The 22409-nt window shown below is 42.3% G+C and overlaps 1 protein-coding gene across 8 annotated transcripts in view; it reads left to right on the top strand.

Annotated features, from left to right (window-relative positions):
- Positions 1-22409, top strand: part of GTF2I (general transcription factor IIi) — a 128226-nt gene that overhangs the window by 954 nt on the left and 104863 nt on the right. For 7 of the 8 annotated variants that reach the window (XM_059693424.1, XM_059693423.1, XM_059693428.1 and 4 more), the window contains one exon: positions 21281-21384. In XM_059693424.1, coding sequence (XP_059549407.1) covers positions 21286-21384 — 99 coding nt within the window. In that variant the 5' untranslated portion in view covers positions 21281-21285. Of the gene's footprint in view, positions 1-312; positions 661-21280; positions 21385-22409 lie in introns of those variants that run through there. The other variant, XM_059693430.1, reaches the window with a different exon arrangement.

Below are 22409 nucleotides of genomic sequence, written 5' to 3'. Positions count from 1 at the left end.
CCCCAGCTCCCCTCCCCCACCGGGCGGCCGCACAGGCCCCAGGTGCAGCCATGTTCTCGATCCCACCACCCCGCGCCTCCATTGACAGTCCTTGCAGGAGAGGGCCGGGCGTCGCGCTCTCGGCGTCCCCCGGGCTCGGGGTTCGCGGGCGCGATGCTTCCTGGGACTCGTAGTCCACCGCCCCCGCTAGCGCTTTAATGGGGAAGAGTCAGAAACTACAACTCCCGCTGGGCGGCATTGCGGGTGCGCAAGCGCAGCAAGCCTTCGAGGAACAAAAAAAAAAAGAAAAAAAAAAAGGAAAAAAAAAAGGAGGAGGGTGAGAGAGAAGCTCAGAGAGCAGAGAAAAGGGGCCACCGATCGCCCCCCCGCTTCCCCGCACGCGTTCTCTAGCCGCGGCCGCCCGCCTGCTGCGGTCACCCCGGCCTCTCTCTCGGTCCCTGGCATTGGATCTAAGCGCTGAGTGGGGCCCGGCTGGGCGGCCATGCGGCGGTGACAGAAGCTCGGCGGAGACGCACGGGCCCCTCGCCCTCTCACCTCCTGCCCGCTACCAGCTCGCCTCGCCCCGAGGCGGCTCCTCCGCGGCCGCAGCTCGCTCACAGCCCACTCTCGCTTCCCTTCGGCACCCCTACCCCGGCGCTGCCTGGAGGCGGCTGCACTCGGGTGAGTCCCTGTCGCTTCATCCCCTGCCCCTCGCCCCAGTTGCCATTGGAGCCGAGCCTTTATTTGAGACGACCCCTCCAGGCCTGCACGGTCGGAAGTCTGGGGACCGTGGGCGGCCGTGTTGGGGTACCCCGGGCCGCCGGCGTTGGGGGTGGGGCAGGAACAGACGCGGTCGCGGGGGACGACAGTTGCACGCGCGCGCCTGGGTACTCATGGGGGAGGGGCGCGCGCGCTGGCGCCGCGGGGGGGGGGGGTGGTCTCACGCGTGAGGCCCGCGCGCGAGCGAGCCTGCGGCTGCGCATGCCCGGACGCTGATTGGCCGGCTCGGGCGTTGCGGGTGCGCGCGCGGTGCCAGGCCCGAACGGTGGGATCGCGCTCAGCTTGGTGTCTCCGGGGCTGGTGCGCCGGGGCAGCAGACTCGCCGGATTGGCCCGCGGGCGGCGGGGGCGGGGTCGGCGCCACGCTGCTCGGTAACTTCGGCCAGTGGGCGGGCGGGCTGGGAGCGCCGCCCCTCCTCTGCGTCCCGGTCCTTCCCTGCCTTCCCTCCCTTCCCTCAGGTGGAACAGGGAGCGGGCTTTGTCCCGGCCCGGCGGGCGCGCCAGGCCCGCGGGGCCGGTTTTTGTGGTGGAAATAAACACAATGACCGGAAGGAAAACCTCTGCCTCCAGGCCGCGAAAATAAGCCGTCAGGATTGGGCCGGCACCCAGACGGGTTTCAGGGGAGGAAGAGGACAAAAAACTGCCTTTCTTTCCCTTCCCTCCCCCTTCCACTTTTGCTTATGCAAGTTTTTCCTTTAGTAAAGCGAGATTTTTTTTTAAGTGTTAGGGTTTTGCGCTGATTTGCGGCGGAGCGTGTTCAGATGTCGGGTCCTGTGCAAGTCGTGCTCGCTCCTGCGAATGCGGGACCCCCTGCCAACTAGTCAACCTCTCTGCGTTCAACTTCGCTGCAGACGACGGCTTGGTAGCCCACAGTGCCTAAGAGCAATCTCTGGGTGCTGAGGAAACAAAAGGGGGAGTTTGCAAGTCAGAATGTGCGTTGGAGTGCCCCGAGGAGGCAGGGCTTCCCCTCCCTCTCGCCCTCTAAAGCAGCGGTTCTCAACCTGTGGGTCGCGACCCCTTTGGGGGTCGAACGACCTTTTCACAGGGGTTGCCCAAGACCATCGGAAAACACATATATTGTTACATATTGTTTTTATGATTAATCACTATGCTTTAATTATGTTCAGTTTGTACCAATGAAAATACATCCTGCATATCAGATAGTCACATTACGATTCATCACAGTAGCAAAATTACAGTTATGAAGTAGCAACAAAAATAATGTTATGTTTAGGGGTCACCACAACATGAGGAACTGGATTAAAGGGTCGCGGGGCTCTAACCAGTTTGGTTCGGTGGATGGGGCGTCGGCCTGCGGACTGAGGGGGTCTTGGGTTCGATTCCGGTCAAGGGCACGTCCCCAGTGGGGGGTGTGCAGGAGGCAGCTGATCGATGTTTCTAGCTCTCTGTCCCTCTCCCTTACTCTCTGTAGAAAATCAATAAAATATATATTTTTTAAAAAGGGTCGCGGCATTAGGAAGGTTGAGAACCACTGCTCTAAAGCCTATGATTTGGGATGACTGATTTAATTTTCTACCACAAGTAGGCCCCGCCCCCTTATCCACGGTTTCACTTCCCGCGGTTCCAGTTTGAGGTCAGAAACTATTGGGTGGAAAATTACCAGAAATAAAAAATTCATAAGTTTTAAATTTCTCGCGCCGTTTGGAGTAACATGATGAGGTCCTGTTCTGTCCCGCCCTGGATGTGAATCATTCCTTTGTCCAGAGTATCCACGCTGTGTAAGCTACCAGCCCATAGTCACTTTGTTGCCATCTCGGTTTTGATACTGCAGTGCTGGTGTGAGAGTAACACCTGTTTTCCTTAATGGCCCCGAGGCGCAAGAGTAGTGATGCTGGCGATTCAGAGATGCCAAAAAGAAGCCGCCAAGTGCTCCCTTTAAGCGAAAAGGTGAAAATTCTTGACTTGATAAGGAAAGAAAAAAAATCCTATGCTGAGGTGGCTAAGATCTACAATAAGAACGAATCTTCTATCCGTGAAATTGTGAAGAAGGAAAAAGAAATCCGTGCTAGCTTTGCGGTGGCGCCTCAGACTGCAAAAGTTACGGCCACCGTGCGTGACAAGGGCTTAGTTAAGATGGAAAAGGCATTAAGTTTGTGGGTGGAAGACATGAACAGAAAATGTGTTCCAGTGGATGGCAGCATGCTGCGCCAGAAGGCACTGAGCCTGTACGAAGACCTGAGCGAGGGATCCTCTGAGAGGAGGAGGGACACCAAGCCATTTACTGCAAGTAAGGGCTGGCTGCACAGGTTCAGGAAGAGGTTTGGGCTGAGAAATGCAGGAACTCCTGCAGGGGCTGCGCCTGCTGTTGAAGAAGCTGCTGCCACATCTCCCGCAGAGGTGCAGGAGTTGATTCAGCAGGAAGGTATGTCTGTATAGAAAACAACATGGTATGTGCAGGGTTTGCTACTATCTGTGGTTTCAGGCATCCACTGGTGGTCTTGGAAAATACCTCCTGTGGATAAGGGGGGGACTACTGTACATGTTTTTGTTTTGTCCATTCTTTTTTTTTTTTTTTTTAAATATATTTTATTGATTTTTTACAGAGAGGAAGGGAGAGAGATAGACAGTTAGAAACATCGATCAGCCGCCTCCTGCACATCTCCCACTGGGGATGTGCCCGCAACCAGGTACATGCCCTCGACCGGAATCGAACCTGGGACTCTTCAGTCCACAGGCCGACGCTCTATCCACTGAGCCAAACCGGTTTCGGCTTGTTTTGTCCATTCTTTAGCCACTGTAGTCTGCTGCCTGTGCTTCCCTTTGGCCTGCCTTTGGGATCTCGTAGGCTGGAATGATTTTTTTTCTTTTCTTCGGGCTCTTCTCGCTTAAAGCCTGCATTGTTCGGTCAGAATTTGCTGTTCTTATAGTATCCCAGTCAACTTGACTGCCGCGCCAAGGAGGGCATCTTTATTTCCTCTAGGAGTGTGTTTGTTTCTGTTTGCATGTGTCTGGCCTAGTCACTAGGTATTAAACTCCTAGATGGGTAAGGATTAGGCTTTTCTGCCTTTCTTCCCCTTCCAGTCTGCAACTGTCAAGGTGCTTTGACTACAGCTAACATTTGGAAGGCAGCTATGCTCACCACTATACCACCAACGCCTTCATATTTGAATATTTTTTTTATGTGCCTGGAATTGCTCTTAAGCTTTTTTTTTTTTTAATATATTTTATTGATTTTTTTACAGAGAGGAAGGGAGAAGGATAGAGAGTTAGAAACATTGATGAGAGAGAAACATCAATCAGCTGCCTCCTGCACACTCCCTACTGGGGATATGCCCGCAACCAAGGTACATGCCCTTGACCGGAATCGAACCTGGGACCCTTCAGTTCGAAGGCTGATGCTCTAGCCACTGAGCCAAACCAGTCAGGGCTGCTCTTAAGCTTTTACTGTATATTTTCATATTTAATCTTCAGAACAACCCCATAATTCCATTCTATAGATGAGGAACAAGCAAAGAGAAGCTGGGTAATTTACTTTTGATTACCCAGTCAAGTAACTCTTGATTCCAAGATTTGAATATAGGCAGCCAGAATCTTAACCTCGAAGCCAGTGGTTTCAAACTCCTGTAAGCATCAGCATCGTCCAGAGGGCCAGTTGCTCGGCCCCGCCTTCTGATTCTGCAGGTCTCGGGTGGGGCCTGTTATTAGCATTTCTACCCGGTTTCCTGGTGGTGTTGATGCTTGAGAACTAGTCACAATAGCAAATTAAGTTTTTTTTTGGTATTATTTATTTTTAGTTTTGAGAGAGAGGAAGGGAGAGATAGAAACATCGATGAGAGACATTGATCTGCCTCCTGCATGCTCCCTACTGGGTATCGAGCCCTGATCAGGAATTTAACTGATGAACTCTTGGTTCATGGGTCGATACTCAAGCACTGAGCCACACCTGCTGAACAGCAAGTTAAAGTTTTAAGTGAGGAAAATTTATTGTAGATATTTGCTTTTCATTACTTTAAAAATATACCTCTAAAAAAATCAAAAATAATTTGAGCTGTTTACTGTAGTTTGGGTTGGAAAACTGAGAGTTAAGAATTTTTATTAGCCATGATTAGAAAATTAAGGGTTTAAGAAATAAAGTCTCCAGTTTAAAAGAGTCAAGGATATTTAAGTACAGAATAAAATTAGAAACCTAATAATTTTGGCTTTTCCCCCATGCTCGTTCAATTATTAACTTATTCACGGCACAGGCATTTATCTCCTTCCAGGGATGTCTAAAGCATCCCATCTACACCTTTGAGTATAAAGTCTGGGAACCCAGAATAAGGGGGGGTCATAGGGCCTGAGCATGGCACTGAGATAGGTTGGGCCAGGCTGAGGCTGGGGAGCTCCGGGCTCCTGCCCTACTTCCCCCAGCCGCTTGCACATCCAAGAATTTGGTTTACTATTTTGTTTGTTTTAATTGTTGACAATATTACAGATGTCTCCCATTTTCTCCCTTTTTGCTCCCCTCCACCCAACCCCCACCCCAGGCCTTCCCCATACTATGTCTGTGTCCATGGGTTATACATATATGCATGTATGTTCTTTGATTAACATCTTCCTGTCCCCCTGTTGTACCCCCTCCGCTTATTGGGGCACAAGTCTTGTTGAGAAAGATTTTGTTTTTTAAAATTATAATAGATTTCTTTAAAAAATATATTTTAAATATATTTTTATTGATTTCAGAAAAGAAGGGAGAGGAGAGAGAAACATCGATGATGAGAGAGAATCACTGACTCGCTGCCTCCTGCACACTGGGGATCAAGCCTGGAACCCAAGCGTGTGCCCTGACCGGGAATCAAACTGTGACCTCCTGGCTCATAGGTCAATGCTCAAGCACTGAGTGACATGGGCCGGGCTCTTTTTTTTTTTAATATGCTTTTATTGATTTTTTTTTTATAAAATATATTTTATGGATTTTAAAGCGGAAGGGAAAGGGAGAGAGAGACAGAAACATCAATGATGAGAGAGAATCATTGATTGGCTGCCTCCTGCACACCCCCTACCGGGGATTGAGCCTGCAACCCAGGCATGTGCCCTTGGCCGGAATCGAACCTGGGACTCTTCAGTCCTCAGACCGATGCTCTATCCATTGAGCCAAACCAGCCATGGCTGATTTTTTTTTTTAAGTACATTTTTATTGATTTCAGAGACGGAGGGAGAGGGAGAGAAAGATAGAAACAACAATGAGAAGAGAGAATCATTGATTGGCTGCCTCCTGCATGCCCCACACTGAGGATCAAGCCTGCAACCCAGGCATGTACCCTGACCAGGAATCAAACCGTGATCTTCTGGTTCATAGGTCAACGCTCAACCACTGAGCCACGTGGGCCGGGCTGCTTTTATTGATTTCAAAGTGAGGAATGGAGAGGGAGAGAGAGAAACATCAGTGATGAGAGAGAATCATTGATCGGCTGCCTTCTGCACTGCCCCTCACTGCAGGCAGAGCCTGAAACTTGGGCATGTGCCCTGACCGGGAATTGAACCTTGCTGAGTGGAATCAGCTGGGCTGGATTTCGTAATGGGGAAAGTAATCTCAAATTAGGCAGGAGGGATGGGATTAATGGACAATTATGCTCTATCATTTTTGATAATGCATAGATTGATGATGTAAGTAAAACACTGAAAAATCACTAACCACAACCTTTTCTCTTATTACTGGTGACTAACTATTTGCATTGCATTCTACCTAATTCAATTCTAGTATTGTTTTACTCTTCATTGAGAACATGAGTTTTTAAATATTGCAATCTCTTTCTAAACGATTGTGGTTACAATTAGCATGAAATTGTCTTAACCTTTGGGTTCAGCAGATGCCAATCAAGTAATTTTTATGTAGGTCTGGGGAAAGCATTTTATTGAAGAATAAGTTTGAGAATACTTTGCGAATGGTATTTCACTTTTCAGATATGCATTAGAAGCAATTTATTTGAAAGATAATTCTAAGAATTTTATTAACAGCAATCTATTAAAGCTCATTCATAGCATTTTCTTTAAAAGGTGTATACATTTATTTGAGCTTAAGCTTATTCATTGTTACTAACTGAAAGAACATAAGAAATTCAATTAATCAGTTGTAATTGTAGAGTTGGAATTTGTTTAAAATGGGCTAAAGGGGTAAAAGGAGATTTATTAGTTCCGTTTTTTCTTCTCGTTCTTTTTCTTTCTGATATGTCATTTTAGGTATTTTTAAACATTTTTAATTCACTGGCATTAATTACATTCACAATGTCAAAACCATCACAACTACTTCTAAAATTTCATCACTCCAAATAAAAACTCTGTACCCATTAAGCAATAACTCTTCATTCTTCCCTCTCCCTAGTCCCTGGTAACCTCTAATCTATTTTCTGTCCCAGAATTTGCCTATGTTAGATATTTCATATAAGAAGAATCGTACAGTATTTGTCATTTTGTGTTTGGCTTATTTCACTTACAGTGGTTCTCAACCTTCTGGCCCTTTAAATACAGTACCTTATGTTGTGATCCAACCATAAAATTATTTTCATTGCTACTTCATAACTGTAATGTTGCTACTGTTATGAATCGTAATGTAAATATTGGATATGCAGGATGGTCTTAGGTGATCCCTGTGAAATGGTCGTTTGACTGCCAAAGGGGTCTCGACCCACAGGTTGAGAACCGCTGACTTAGTATATTATTTTCAAGGTTCATCTATATCATAGCATGTATTGGAACTTCATTCTTTTTTATAACTGAACTGGAGGCCCGGTGCATGAATTCGTGCATGTTCCCTCAGCCTGGCCAGCAATCGAGCCAGTTGGGGCAGGCAGGCTGGTGGGGGAGGGACTATGGGAGGTTGGCTGTGGGAGCACAATGACCACCAGGGGTCAGCTCCTGCGTTGAGCATCTGCCCCCTGGTGGTCAATGCATGTCATAGCTACCAGCTGGTCGTCAGGTTGTAACGATTGCTTAGGCTTTTATATATATAGATAAGGTTCCTTTTTATGATATACCACATTTTATTTATCCATTCATCAGTTGAGGACATTTAAGTTGTTTCTACTTTTTGGCTGTTGTGAATATTGCAGTTATGAACATTGGTGAACAAGTGTATTTTGAATCCCTGCTTTCAAATTTTTTGTGTATATACTTAGAAGTGGAATTGCTGCATTATTGTTTTTTTCCTTTTTAATGCTTTTCTTAGGGCAGATGAATTTGGATGGATCTGGAGAAATCTCTCAGTAGTATAAAGAATCTTGACATTTATTTCACTTAGCATAATGTGCATGTTGTAGGATGTGTCTGAATTTCCTTTTTAATCCTCATTATGATTTTTGGGTTTTTGTTTTTATTGTATGGCAAAGGAAATAATTATTTTTTAAAAGATTCTAAGAATTGATTTAGAGAGAGAGGGAGAGGAAGAGAGAAACAGCAATATGAGAGTGGAACATCAATTGCTGCCTCCTGCAAGCTCCCTGCTAGGGATGGAGCCTGAAACTCAGTCTTGTGCCCTGACCGATAATTGAACTGGTAACCTTTCAGTGCATGGGACGATGGCCAATCAATTGAGCCACACTGGCCAGGGCAGGAAATAATGTTTGAAAAAAACTACTGTATAAGATTATATTATAATTGTAGAAGTGGAGAGTAGTGAAGAGTTGGTTAAGATGAGTCGTGATTATGCCCACCTGGTATGGCTCAGTGGATGAACGTGGACCTATGAACCATGGTTCTATTACTGGTCGGGGTACATGCTGGGGTTGCAGGCTCGATCCTCAGTGAGGGAGGGGCATGCACTAGACAGCAGATCAATGATTTTTCTCTTATCGATGTTTCTATCTCTCCCTCTCCCGTCCTTTCTGAAATCAATAAAAATATATTTTAAAAAAATGAATTCTGGTTAGACAGCATATGAAGATTTCTGATTGTATAAGTTCCATACTTTTGAAAAGTTGAGAGCTTCAGGATAAAGACTAGTTTAGTTTATATATTCAGTCTAGTTAACTTGTTTAGTTATTTGGAGTAAGGTGACTTTAACTTAAATTTTAAAACATAATCTCGAGTATATTAGATGTAAGTAAATTTTCATGGTTGCATATGCATTCTTTAAAAGGTGTACGTACTTTATTTCAAAGCAGTGATTTATTGTATACCTTAAACTTATACAACATTGTGTCAACTATATCTCAATAAAGTTGTGAAAAATAAGTAAAAATAAATATGAAAAAACCCCACTGATTTATTTTAACATTTTACTGATTAATTTTCCTGCACCATCAGAAAATAAGTTATTTTATTTAGTAGTGATAATTAAAGCAGTTAGTTGGGAAATTTTCATTTTATTAAACTTGGATTTCGAGAGTTTATATGTAACCCAATAGATAAATATAAATGTGTTCTTAAAATAGCCATTTTAATTAAATTTTAAATTTTAAATGCTTACTGAATTTTAAAAATTTACTGAATGCTTGTGTTAAGTACTCAGCACTAAATACATTCTGAATATCTACTCCTAATCATGTCAGTGTACATCTCCAAAAAATAAACACATTTTTTAAAAATATATTTTATTGATTTTTTACAGAGAGGAAGGGAGAGAGACAGAGAGCTAGAAACATCGATGAGAGAGACATCGATCAGCTGCCTCCTGCACATCTCCCACCGGGGATGTGCCCACAACCCAGGCACATGCCCTTGACCGGCATCGAACCCGGGACCCCCCAGTCCGCAAGCCGACGCTCCATCCACTGAGCCAAACCGGTTTAGGCAAAAATAAACACATTTTTAATATATTCACAAGAATGTTATCACAACTAACAAAATTAATAATATCCTAATGTCTTCTAATACCCAGTTTAATTTTTTGTTAAAATATATTTTTATTGATTTCAGAGAGGAAGGAGAGGGAGAGAGATGTAAACATCAATGATGAGAGAGAATCATTGATTGGCTGCCTCCTTGACGCACCACACTGGGGACTGAGCCTGCAACCTGGGCATGTGCCCTAACTGGGAATCAAGCCGTGACCTCCTGGTTCATAGGTTGATGCTCAACCACTGAGCCATGCCGGCTGGGCCTAACGCCCAGTTTATAATAAAGTTGTCTTTATTGTATCCCTACCCCCCACCCCCCCAAAAAAGGTAAATAAATACATTCTGGTAACAACCTTGTGAGGTAAGTATACATATTACTGTCTTTTTCTAGACTGGTAAATTTAGGATTAAAGAATCCCAAGGTGCCGAAACTGGTTTGGCTCAGTGGATAGAGCGTCGGCCTGCGGACTGAAAGGTCCCGGGTTCGATTCCGGTCAAGGGCATGTACCTTGGTTGCGGGCATATCCCCAGTGGGAGATGTGCAGGAGGCAACTGATTGATGTTTCTGACTCTCTATCTCTCTCCCTTCCTCTCTGTAAAAAAATAAATAAAATATATTTTAACAAAAGAAAAAAGAATCCCAAGGTGAGCCCTGACCCATGCAGCTCAGTTGGAGTATCATCCCATGCACCGAAAGATTGCCAGTTGATTCCCAGCCAGGGCACATATCTAGGTTTTGGGTTCCCAGTAGAGTGTGTATGGGGGGGCAGCCAATTGGTTCTCTCTCTCTCTCTCTCTCTCTCTCTCTCTCTCTCCACTTCCTCTTTCCCTAAAATCAATAGAAATAATAAAAAGAATTCCAAGGTCAGCCATATCTCGTATTACAGATAGAACTTGAATTCAGAACTTTGGCCTGATTCCAAAATTGGTGTTCATAATAGCTTTGCTCTGTTGCCTGCCTTCTGGGAACAGTACATTTGAAAAAATAAAGATGGACTTCTAAACCATAATTACTTGATTTTCTTTTCTGCTTCCAATTCATACAGTTAGAAAAAGAACAAGTGATCCAGCTTTTCTAATACCAAATGATTTTAAACTTGGAGTAAGGTCAAATGGACACATTCTTTGTCTATTGGCAGGACAAGCTACTGCTTTTTAAAATCCGGATTGTCAATTTAAATGTATAATTTACAAAAATTTGCATATTTTCATTGCAAAGATTTTCTCTTAAACTGTAATGCCAAGAAAAGTGTGGGTGTTCCTGAATAGCTGATAAGGTTTTTTTTATTTGTCTTTCAAGGACATTGTTTTGGCTACTGTAAAACTCAGAATTGAACGTGTGATCCTCAAATTGGGCAAATCCTCTTTCCCTGGCCTCATTTATTTTGTCATTCTTCCCTTCACCAGGCTTACATTTTTTAGAAATCTATTACTGTTAGCTCTTTCAAAATTTTTGGAAATTGGGTGGAGAAGGGAATACATTTTTAAGTATTAATACTTTCAAATCTTAACCTTTTAAGTATATTTTGTTTCTTTTTGAGGGAACACTTGGTTTTTATTGATATAATTACCAGCTTTATTTCAGCAGATAGAATTTAAGAATTTAGTATCTTAAAATAAATGTAAGCATAGCCTGCATTAAAAACTTAGAATTCTTGACTTCAAAAATCAATCTTGCTCTGCCGGCATGGCTCAGTGGTTGAACATTGATCTTAAACTAGGAAGTCAGGGTTTGATTCCCAGTCAGGGCGCATGCCTGGGTAGCAGGCTCGATCCCCAGTGTGGGTATGCAGGAGGCAGCTGATTGATGATTCTCTCTCATCATTGGTGCTTCTCTCTCACTCTTTCTCTCTCCCTTCATCTCTGAAATAAAAAAATAAAAAAATAAAAAAAAAAGAAGAAGAAGAATCTTGCCCTGGCTGATTTGCTCAGTGGTTAGAGCATTGGCCTTCAGACTGTAGGGTCAAGGGTTCGATTTCTGGTCAAAGGCACATACCTGGTTGGAGCACATTCGGGAGGCAACCAATTGATGTGTCTCTCTCATGTTGATGTTTCTGTCTCTGTCTTCCTACCTCCTCCCTCCCTTCCACTCTAAAAATCAATGGAGAAGGTATTCTCTGGTGAGGCTTAACAAACAAAATGAAACAAAAATCAGTCTTGATCAGTTTTGTCTTAGGGATTTCTAATTTTATTTTTAAGTACTTGCCATCCTATATAATAAAACCCTAATATGCAAATTGACTGGATGGCAGAACAACCAGTGGAACAACCAGTTGCTATGACATGCACTGACCACCAGGGGGCAGACGCTCAATGCAGGAGCTGACCCCGGTCAGGGGTAGCTCCTGCATTGAGCGTGTGTCCCCTGAGAGGGAGGGGGCGTGGGCCAGGGCGGGCTGGTGAGCGCCCTGCTGGTCACCTCCCGCAGAGGGAGGCAACTGGCGGTGGTGATTGGGGGGTGGGGCCGGCCAGGGCAGCGCCAGGCTGCCAGCCAATGTGGGTGCCAGTGGGGGCCCCCTGGTTGCTTCGCCTGCCGGTTGCCCCACAGATGGCCCTGATCACTGGCCAGGCCTAGGGACCCTACCGTATATATTGGAAACAGTCTCTTACTGGTAGATTTAAAACTTAAAACCTGGCAAGGCTACTCTAACACTGAAAAAACAGGATGATGCAGCGATGACAGGCATGGACTCTGGCTTGCACGTTTTGTGGTCAGCCCTGATTCTGACACTTACAACTGTGTGACAAAGCCAATTACTTAACTTCTCTCTGCTTCAGTTTTTCCACCCATAAGATGGGGGAAATGGTTCGACTGCCTCAGAAGGATCATGTTATGTACTATTTTTTGTAATTAGGGCAAAAAAATGTAGCTGCCTATACAACAGCAAGATGCCTTTACCTGTATGAAACGTATGGTCACTGCAGTGTCCTGGATTGCAAGAGGGATGTCAGACTGCCAGTTTAGGCCTGACATCCCCCAAGGGGTCCTGGATTGTGAGAGGGTGCAGGCCAGGGCTGAGGGACACCCCCCACCCCCATGCATGAATTTTGTGCACTGAGCTTCTCGTTATATATAATTTCTAAAAGTGAATGAAAGTTAAATGAACTAAAATGGGCTATATGGCTCTATTTTTCCTGTTTGCTGAAGTGTGTATGTTAAATATGTATGTTAACATATAATTAACACATTATATGTTAATATAAATGACACATTATATTCTGTTACTGTTTTGTTTTCTGTTTTAATCCTTACCTAAGGATGTTTTTCCATTGGTTTTTTAGATTGGAAAAGAGAGGGAAAGACAGAGAGAAATATTGGTATGAGAGAAACACATCTATTGGTTGCCTCCTGCACACTCCCCGACCAGGGCCCAGGCCGGGGAGGAGCCTACAACTGAGGTATGTGGCCTTGACAGGAATCAAACCCGGGACTCTTTGGTCCACAGAGCCAAACTGGCTAGGGCTATATTCTGTTATTAAATACTGTACTAGAGGCCTGTGCACGGATTCATGCACTGGTGGGGTCCCTCAGCCTGGCCTACGCCCTCTTGCAATCTGGGACCCCTTGGGGATGTCGGACTGCCAGTTTCTGCCCAACATCCCCCGAGGGATGTAGTAGTGCTCGAAGTGGCAAGCGGCCGGGGAGGAGCCCGAGCCCGAGCCCGGGCCTGGTGCCGCATTGCTCCCGCTCATCCCAGCCCTACTGCACCTGCCCGCGCCCAGTCCCGATCCAGAGAGGCGAGCAACACTGCAGCCGTGAGACCGACATCTGGCACCCATTGGTTAGCTGAGTGGCACGCTCCCTGTGGGAGAGCACTGACCACCAGGGGGCAGCTCCTGCATTGAGTGTCTGCCCCCTGGTGGTCAGTGTGCATCATAGCAACCGGTTGACTGGTTGTTTTGTTGTTCAATGACTGGTCGCTTAGGCTTTTATATATATATAGATTTATGAAATGGAACATCTCAATGAAACACCAGCCTAATTTATTTCCCTTTGGAAAGTATTTATTAAGTCTATGGAGATAATCTCTTAGAAATGTGAATTAAAATGTTTTTCTATGTTAATAGGAACAAGGAAATTATGGGAGTTACAAGTCCTAGTGTAGTCTCTGGTGATCCGATCTTATCCAAAATGTTATGTCCGCTTCTGGGACACTGGACAAAATAGAGAATATTTTGATGCTATTGCAGCTGAGAAATGTTTTGGAAATCATGTTACAAGGGAAGCAGAAGACAAACTGGGCATGCTTAATTTAGAGAAGAGAATTGTGAAGGGAACACAGTTCATTGAAAGGCCTTATTTGTACAAAAAGGTTCTTCTCATTATAGGGACTAGTTCAGTACGGCCCCACTGTAATTGCAAATTGTTACTTTAAGCAAGCTCTCTACTGGAGGACATGTCAAAACTGGGAATGGTGGTGGGAGAATTAGGCAATAAAACCAGTGACAAATATTTACATTTTTTGAGAGCTCATAATAAGTTTACTGTTCTAAGTGCTACCTACATTACTTCATTTAATCTTCACAGCAATCCTGTGTCCTAAAGCAGATGACTGTTAGGATTACCATTTTAAAGTTGAAATGAATGAGGATTTGAAATGCTAATTAATCCAGAACTATTGTGAAGGATAGTTTTAATATAAACCTAGGCAGTTGGAACCCATGCTTTTAACCAAGTTATACTAACTTCCAGTTCTGATACTAATGTTCATAGTAGATAATGATATTAACTAAATAAATTGGAGGAGCATCGTCTTTATTAATTTTAACCTTTTTTTGTTTAATCTTCATTGAGGATATTTTTCCATTGATTTTTTTTTTTCTAGAGAGAGAGTGGGAGGGAGGAAGGGAGAGGGAGAGAAAGAGAGAGAGAAACATTGATGTGAGAGTGACACATGTATTGATTGCCTCCCACATGTGCCCCCACTAAGGCTTGGGATCAACCAGGGATGAGGATCAAACTTGCAACACAGGTATGTGCTCTTGATCAGGAATCTGAGCCCTCAGTCTTTTGGTGCGCAGGCGGATGCTCTAACCATTGAAGCACACCAGCCAGCTGGTGGCTGTCAGCAGCGTTTTGTGATGTAAGTTATGTGTTCATCTAGATCAGTGGTTCTCAACCTTGGCTGCACATTAGAATCACCTGGGAATCTTTTTAAAATCCTGATTTCTGGGCCTCATCCTCAGGAAATTCTGTTTCTTTGTTACTAATGTTGTGGCCCCACCCCATAACAAAGAAACAAAATTTCTGGAGGATGAGGCCCAGAAATCAGGATTTTAAAAAGATTCCCAGGTGATTCTAATGTGCAGCCAAGGTTGAGAACCACTGATCTAGATAGTTGTTCTGTAACACACTCATGGTTTTCTTTGAACTGAATTCTTTATTTTCTTTGTAGAATTTGACTGATGTTGATATATAAAGTACTCCTCAATGTCAACCGTAATCTTTATGTAATGGCCAAAGAGATACACTTTTGCTTCATTTTGTTTATGCTGAATGGCAGTTAGTTTACTGTGTCATAAAGATTGCCTACAGTGTGATTACTATATAATTATTTACCTTGGTTTCCTTTTCTTTTTTTTTTTTTTTTACCTGCCTTTCTTTGATTATTGTGCATGAGAGAGGTAATTTGGAATTTTGAGATAGGATTCTAGTCTCTTACTATAAAATTAACTGTATGACCTAAGCAAGATGGCTAATCTTTCTGGGTTGGGCTTCTCATTTCTAAAATAATAGAATAAAGTGATTGTACTAAAATATCTTTTTTTTTAATATCTTGATTTAAGATTGCATGTTGTAAGATTGAAATGGAAAGATGTTTGTTGAAAACAACATAATAGCACAAGAAAGAAATATAATAAAAAAACAAGATCATGGTGATCGTGTCTCCTCTACTTACCAGTCTTACCTGAAGCTTACTCGGAAGCAGATATATGTTGAAAATTTAGTAATATTTTAGAGATTAGCATAATAAATAATATTAAGAACATCGGGTCTTTTTTTGTTGTTAGAGTGATGATGGTGTGTGTGAAAATCTCTAAGAGTTCTCTTCCACTCACTATAATTGTTATTTTGCTGTTCAGTATTAACAACAAGGATCAGTAAATTCAAAGCAGAAGTATGGGGAAATGAAAAAAATTATATGGAATTAATTTTTGGCATATTTTGAGGTAGAACAGAATAGTAAAGACACAGATAAGCCCAATCCCTGAAATGGATCTCCAACAAGAAACTCAAGGAGATTTTAAAGAATGGCTGGAGTCCGTTTTCAGAAAGATAAATGAAGGCCATCGCAGCTATGAAACAATAGTTGACAAGGATAAAAGCTAAGGAAATGAAACAGGAACAATCCAATTTGTTCATATTTGAAACTCACAAAAGTATTAAAATCAAAGTTAGGGTCACAAAAGGTAAAAAACCATTCAGAATGGAAGAATGAAGGGAATTGAAAGATGATATGGCAGACTCAGGGAGCTGTTATGTTGGTGTTCCTGGCATGCTTTTCTCATCTCTTTCCTCCAGGTAAGTGTCCTGCTTTCCCTTTGGAGTAGCTGCCTATCTTCCTATTTCATGTGGTTCTAGCTGTTGTGCTAATCACAGGGTATCCCGGGTGATCTTTTTCTGACTAGTCATAGTTGATTGGGTTTGGGTAGGGTAAGCTTGTGACGCAGACCCCTAAAACGTTTGTGCAAACAGTAGCAGGAAGGTATGATAGTCTGTTGCCTCTGGATTATATAGTACAGGTGTGTGGTAAACTTAAAGAAACATGTGTCTGTATCTCTGTTTTAGGGAAGAAACCCATCTGCTCAAGAAGTGAGGCAGGTCCACAGGGAGGGAATAGAGATAACTCTAATGATGTCTTATGTTCCTGGGTCTAGCAGTGCAACTTTTAAAGTGAAATGAATAATAAACAGACCAATAAATATTCCCTTCTTTACTTGAGATGGTCTGAATTGAGAACTTATAACCTTGTAATCTACTAGTTCTGGCTAATTCATAACTTGCTCTTTTTTTTAAAAAATATATTTTATTGATTTTTTTACAGAGAGGAAGGGAGAGGGATAGAGAGTTAGAGACATCGATGAGAGAGAAACATCGATCAGCTGCCTCCTGCACATGCCCTACTGGGGATGTGCCTGCAACCAAGGTACATGCCCTTGACCGGAATCGAACCGGGGACCCTTCAGTCCGCAGACCGACGCTCTATCCACTGAGCCAAACCGGTCAGGGCCATAACTTGTTCTTGAGAATAAATAATATAAGGTGTGGTTCCTGGAGTTGGTGGAACTCATAAGCATGTTATAAAATTATAAAGTAAAATGTTGGTAAAAATACCAAAAGTTTGATAAAATAGAGATACATTTTGGAGGGATAATGTGAAAAGGCTAATATTAAAAGAAAAGTGGGAATTCTGATACTAGAATTCAGAATTACCTTTGTCCTGTGGGCATTTGCCAGTTTTACCACATGAACTTGAGTGGTTTTGTTTTTGTTTTTTTAATATATTTTTATTGATTTCAGAGAGGAAGGGAGAGGGAGAGAGAGATAGAAACATCAATGATGAGAGAGAATCATCGATTGCCTGCTTCTTGCATGCCCCACACCCATACCAACACTGGGGATTGAGTCTGCAACCTGGGCATGTGCCCTAACCGGGAATCAAGCCATGACCTCCTGGTTCATAGGTCGATGCTCAGCCATTCAGCCACACTGGCCGGACATGAACTTGAGTTTTGAAAACATTGTGAGATGAGAGTCTTAGAAATCAAAGTTCAGAACTTGTACAAAATTCAGGGGTCATATAGGGACCCTTCTCTTCAATAAACTAGGAGTGCAAAAAAGGAGTAATTGAGAATTAAACCAGCCTACATCCCCATTTGTGTTCTGGGTTAACATTTTCTTGGTGGGCCAAGGAACCTGAATCCTTGAACTGGGATTATGGTGATCCCAGGCAGGTAGTATTCCCAGATACCTAGAAGAAGCTGTTTTTAGCATGGGCCTCACATTTAAAATAATTAAAAAAAATATTTTTATTGATTTCAGAGAGGAAGGGAGAGGGAGAGAGAGATAGAAACATCAGTGATGAGAGGGAGTCATTGATTGGCTGTCTCCTGCACACTCCCTATTGGGGGTTGAGCCTGCAACCCCGGGCATGTGCCTTTGACTGGAAGTGAACCCAGGACCCTTCAGTCCCCAGGCTAACACTCTATCCACTGAGCCAAACCTGCTAGGGCAATGACCTTGACAAGTCATTGCATTTGTAAAATGAGAACACATTTCCTTTTTCTTTTGCTGGAGAATTAAAGGAAAAGTTAGATTATTAAGAAATACAGCCCTGGCCGGTGTTGTTCAGTTGGTTGGGCGTTGTCCTGTGCACCTAGGAGAGCGAGACAAACATCAATTTGAGAGAGAAACATGCCTCCTGCTTGTCCCCTACTGGGGATCAAACCTGAAACCTGACTGGGAATTGAACCAGGGATCTTTTGGTGCATGAGACAGTGCTCAACCAACTGAGCCATACTGGCCGGGGCTATTATTAACTTTCATTTCCTCAGTATATATACTTTACTATATGTTGATGCCTAATTCTAGTCTAGCAGTTGATTCATGTGGTAGCAGATGGGAAATAGATCAGAGTTTTTAATAATAAGGAAATAGATCATCCAGTTTAAAAATAGGGAAAAGATTCAGGTACATTTTTAACCAAGATGATTTTCATGTTAACAGCTCTGTATGTTTCCTGGAATATTGGGGCTTCAGTTAAGGGATACCCAAGTATTCAGTAAATTAAATATATATAGATGTGTTTTTTAGAATTCCCATTTATACTTCTAGTCCTTAATTTTTAAAAAGTTGATTTTAGAGAGAGAGGAAGGGAGAGGTAGAGAGAAAGAGAGAAACATTGATGTGAGAAACATCGATCGGTTGCCGCTTGAACATATCCTGAATGTGGACTGAACATGCATCTTAGGTATGTGCCCTGACTAGGTATCGAACCTGAGACCATTTGGTACACGGACGATGCTCCAACTAACTGAGTCACACCTGCCAGGGCTAGTATGAGAATTTTTAAAAATTTGCTTTAGATTTTTGCCTTAGAGTATCTTATGTGGTATGTTTTTGCTTTTTAATTTGATATCAAAATTTACAATTTTAACCATTTTAAAATATACTATTCCTCGCATTAAGTACATTCTCATTATTGTACAACCAGCACCATTATCCCCAGAACTTTTTTACTATCCCAAATTGAAATTCTATATGCATTAAATAGTAACTCCCCATTATCACCTCCCCTTAGTCCTTGACAACTACCATTCTACTCTCTGTCTCTGAATTTGACTGTTACAGATGTCTCATGTGAGAAAAGTTATATGATATTTGTCCTTTTGTGTCTGGCTTATTTCACTTAGAATAATGTTCTTATTTTTTATTCATTTATTTTAAAAAATAGAATATTTTCAGTATTCATCTGCAGTGGGGCCTTGACTTACGAGTGTCCCGACTAACGAGTGTTTTGAGATACCGGCTGTCTCTTGGCCGATTTTTTGCATTGAGTTGATAGAGTAATTTGAGTTAACGAGCTCCTTAACAAGCTCGGTCTCCGAACGAATTAAACTCATAAGTCAAAGCCCCACTGTATGTCCTATAGCATGTATCAGAACTTCATTCCTTGTTAAGGTTGAATTATATTCCATTGCATCTATAGATCACATTTTGTTTATCCATTTATCTGACAGTGGACATTTGGGTTGTTCCCATCTTTCGGCTATTGTGAATAATGCTGTTAAGAAGATGGGTATGCAAATATCTGTTCATGTCCCTGCTTTCAGTTCTTTTGGGTATACACACAGAAGTGGGATTTCTGCAGCATGTTAATTTTGTGTGTGTTTTTTTAAATGTACCATCATCATCATCATCATTATTATTATTAATCCTTATCCTAGGACGGGGTGGGCAACCCCTGGCACCCGTGCCAAACATGGCATGCCAGTAACTTTTGCTGGCACGCGAAACCCGCTCTTATAATCTTCCATTTACAATTTTTTTCTTAATATCGACTTTTTTATTTTTCAGATAAATTCAGTGTAGGTGCATTTTAGATAAATAATTTCACATAACAAATTATCTTAAAGACCATACACGTGGATTGACGAGAGAGGGGAAGAGCAATTTCTATGCCTCTGCCTTAACTCTCCCTGCCTTCCTAGATCCGACCAGTGTTTTGGTTTCATCCACATATGCTTGTGAATCTTTGTTCTCAGTGATGAATTTTGTTAAGTCTCGTAATAGGAGTAGCCTGACGGATGAAAGTAGTAGCTCGTGCATATCTCTGAAGGTCACGAAATATAAACCTGATGTAAAATTAAAATTTCTGTCATCAGTGATGCAGCAGCAAAAGTCCCACTGATAATATCAAACGGAGTCAAAGTTTTCTGTCGGACTATCAGTGAACATGTATACATTAAATACATTGTATGCAGGAAACGTATTTATATGTTCTACCAGTGTAGTAGAGCGCGGAACATGTATTAATACGTTTTTTTATAGACTAGTGGTAGAATGCGGGTAACATATAAATACGTAAACTAAAGTTATCGTAATTTTACTGAATGTTGCCATTTGCGCAAAAAATTAGCAAAAATGGCCCGCGCCACCTGTTAGTGCGCGATAAAAACTACCCGCAAACAATGTGTTAAAAAATAAATGTATTTTTCATCATCAGATACTGTGTTTTTGTCACTCAAATGAATTTTATTATTTCTTCAAGGTTCTTCACATACGTACACCTTAAGAGATATCAAGTAGGCATAACATGTTCTCAAAAAAATTAGGGTTGGCACGCAGAAGAATTTTGAGTCAGAGATTTTGCTGGTTTTGGCACGCACTCACAAAAAGGTTGCCCACCCCTGTCATAGGACAAGCTTAGAGAGAAAGGAGAAGGGAGAGAGGGTCAAAATCACAACCCATTCATGTGCCTTGAGCAGGAATTGAACTGGCAGCCTTTCGATGCACAGGACGACGCTCAACCCACTGAGCAACTCTGACAGGGTGGTAATTTTGTTTAAATTTTTTAGAAACTGCTAAATGGTTTTCTACAGTGGATGCACCATTTTACGTTCCTAACAGCAGTGCACAGGGGACAGATTTTTCCACATCCTTGTCAGCACTTACTCTTTGATATTTGTGTGTTATATTTTTATAGTGCTTGAAATTCAGTTGAGGCTTTTTGCTGATATCAGAGTATCAGAAATGTTTTCTAAAGAGAATAATATGCTGTATTGTAAAGGAATCTTAGATGGCATTTGTTCTGCAACCTATTTCCTCTTTCGTAAGAAAGAAGTAGTAATCTTTATCCAGCTTCAGTCTACTTTACCCCCTTTTCTATAATCAGTGTGTATATGGGAGAAAGGGAATTTTGCATCTGTTTTCTATGATGTAATTTGATAAACTACAGCTCGGCTGTGACGTGTATCTTTTACTTGGGAGAAATTTTAACTGGTTCGGAATTTATTTTGGGGGATGATGCTGAACTAATTTTATGGAAATAAAACTAGATGGAAAGTTATGAGATAGAATCTCTATTTTATGAAGTAGGAGTTTTTGGCAAATAATACTTGGTTTTTGAGCCTTATTTTTCTCGATATAAATGAAAGCAGTTTGTGGAAGACCTTACATCTATAACCTTACATTTAGCAGAACACTGTATTTCAGTTACTCACTTTCTTCTTAATTATCTTGCACAGGGATCATGGCCCAAGTAGCAATGTCTGCCCTGCCGGTTGAAGATGAAGAGTCTTCAGAGAGCAGAATGGTGGTGACGTTTCTCATGTCTGCTCTTGAGTCCATGGTGAGATGGCTTTCACTTCTGTAAACTTTCCATGTTTGTATAAGATTGGATTTGTGGATGAGATTGATTTGTTCTTACAAAACATATACTAGTAATATGCTTCTAGTTTTTCTTTTTCAAAAAACACACTTTTTTCTTTTGTTGCTTTTTTTAAAATAGATTTTCGTTGATTTCAGAGAGGAACGGAGAGGGAGAGAGAGAGAGAAACATCAATGATGAGAGAGAATCATTGATCGGCTGCCTCCTGCACACCCTCCACTGGGGATTGAGCCTGCAACCCGGGCATGTGCCCTTGACTGGAATTGAACCTGGGACACTTCAGTCCACAGGCTAATGCTCTATCCACTGAGTCAAACCAGCCAAGGCAAAAAAAATAAATAAATAAATAATGGTTTTAAAAAATTGATTTCAGAGAGAGGATCATCAATGATGAGAAACATCAATGATGACAGAGAATTATCCATCACTGCCTCCTGCACACCCCACACTGGGAATCAAGCCTGCAACCCAGGCATGTGCCCTCACTGGGAATTGAAGCGTGCCCTCCTGGTTCATAGGTTGACACTCAACCACTGAACAACACCAACCAGGCTAAGAGTAGTTTTTGTTTTTGTTAAGCTTCATCCGAGGATATTTTTTCCATTGAGTTTTAGAGAGAGTGCAAGGGAGGGAGGAAGGGAAGAGGGAGAGAGAGAGAGAAACATCGATGTAATAGAGACACATCAATTGGTTGCCTCCTGAACTCCCCCCACTGGGCCTGGGATTGAAATCGAAACCCAGACATGTGCCCTTGACCAGGAATTGAACCTAGGACCCTTCGGTGAGTTGGCTCATGTTCTAACCACTGAGAAACACTAGCCAGAGTAAGAGTAGTTTTTTTTTTTGCTTGAATAATAGTTATGGATTTAAACCTTTCAAATCAAATTTTATTACCATGTTTCAGAATATTATTTTTTAAAAAAAATATATATTTTCATTGATTTCAGAGAGGGAAGGAGAGGGAGAGAGAGATAGACACATCAGTG

Source organism: Myotis daubentonii, chromosome 4 (assembly GCF_963259705.1).
Source record: "Myotis daubentonii chromosome 4, mMyoDau2.1, whole genome shotgun sequence".
NCBI lineage: Eukaryota > Metazoa > Chordata > Mammalia > Chiroptera > Vespertilionidae > Myotis > Myotis daubentonii.
Note: the sequence above shows the minus strand (reverse complement) of the source record. Positions and strands in the feature narration are given on the sequence as shown.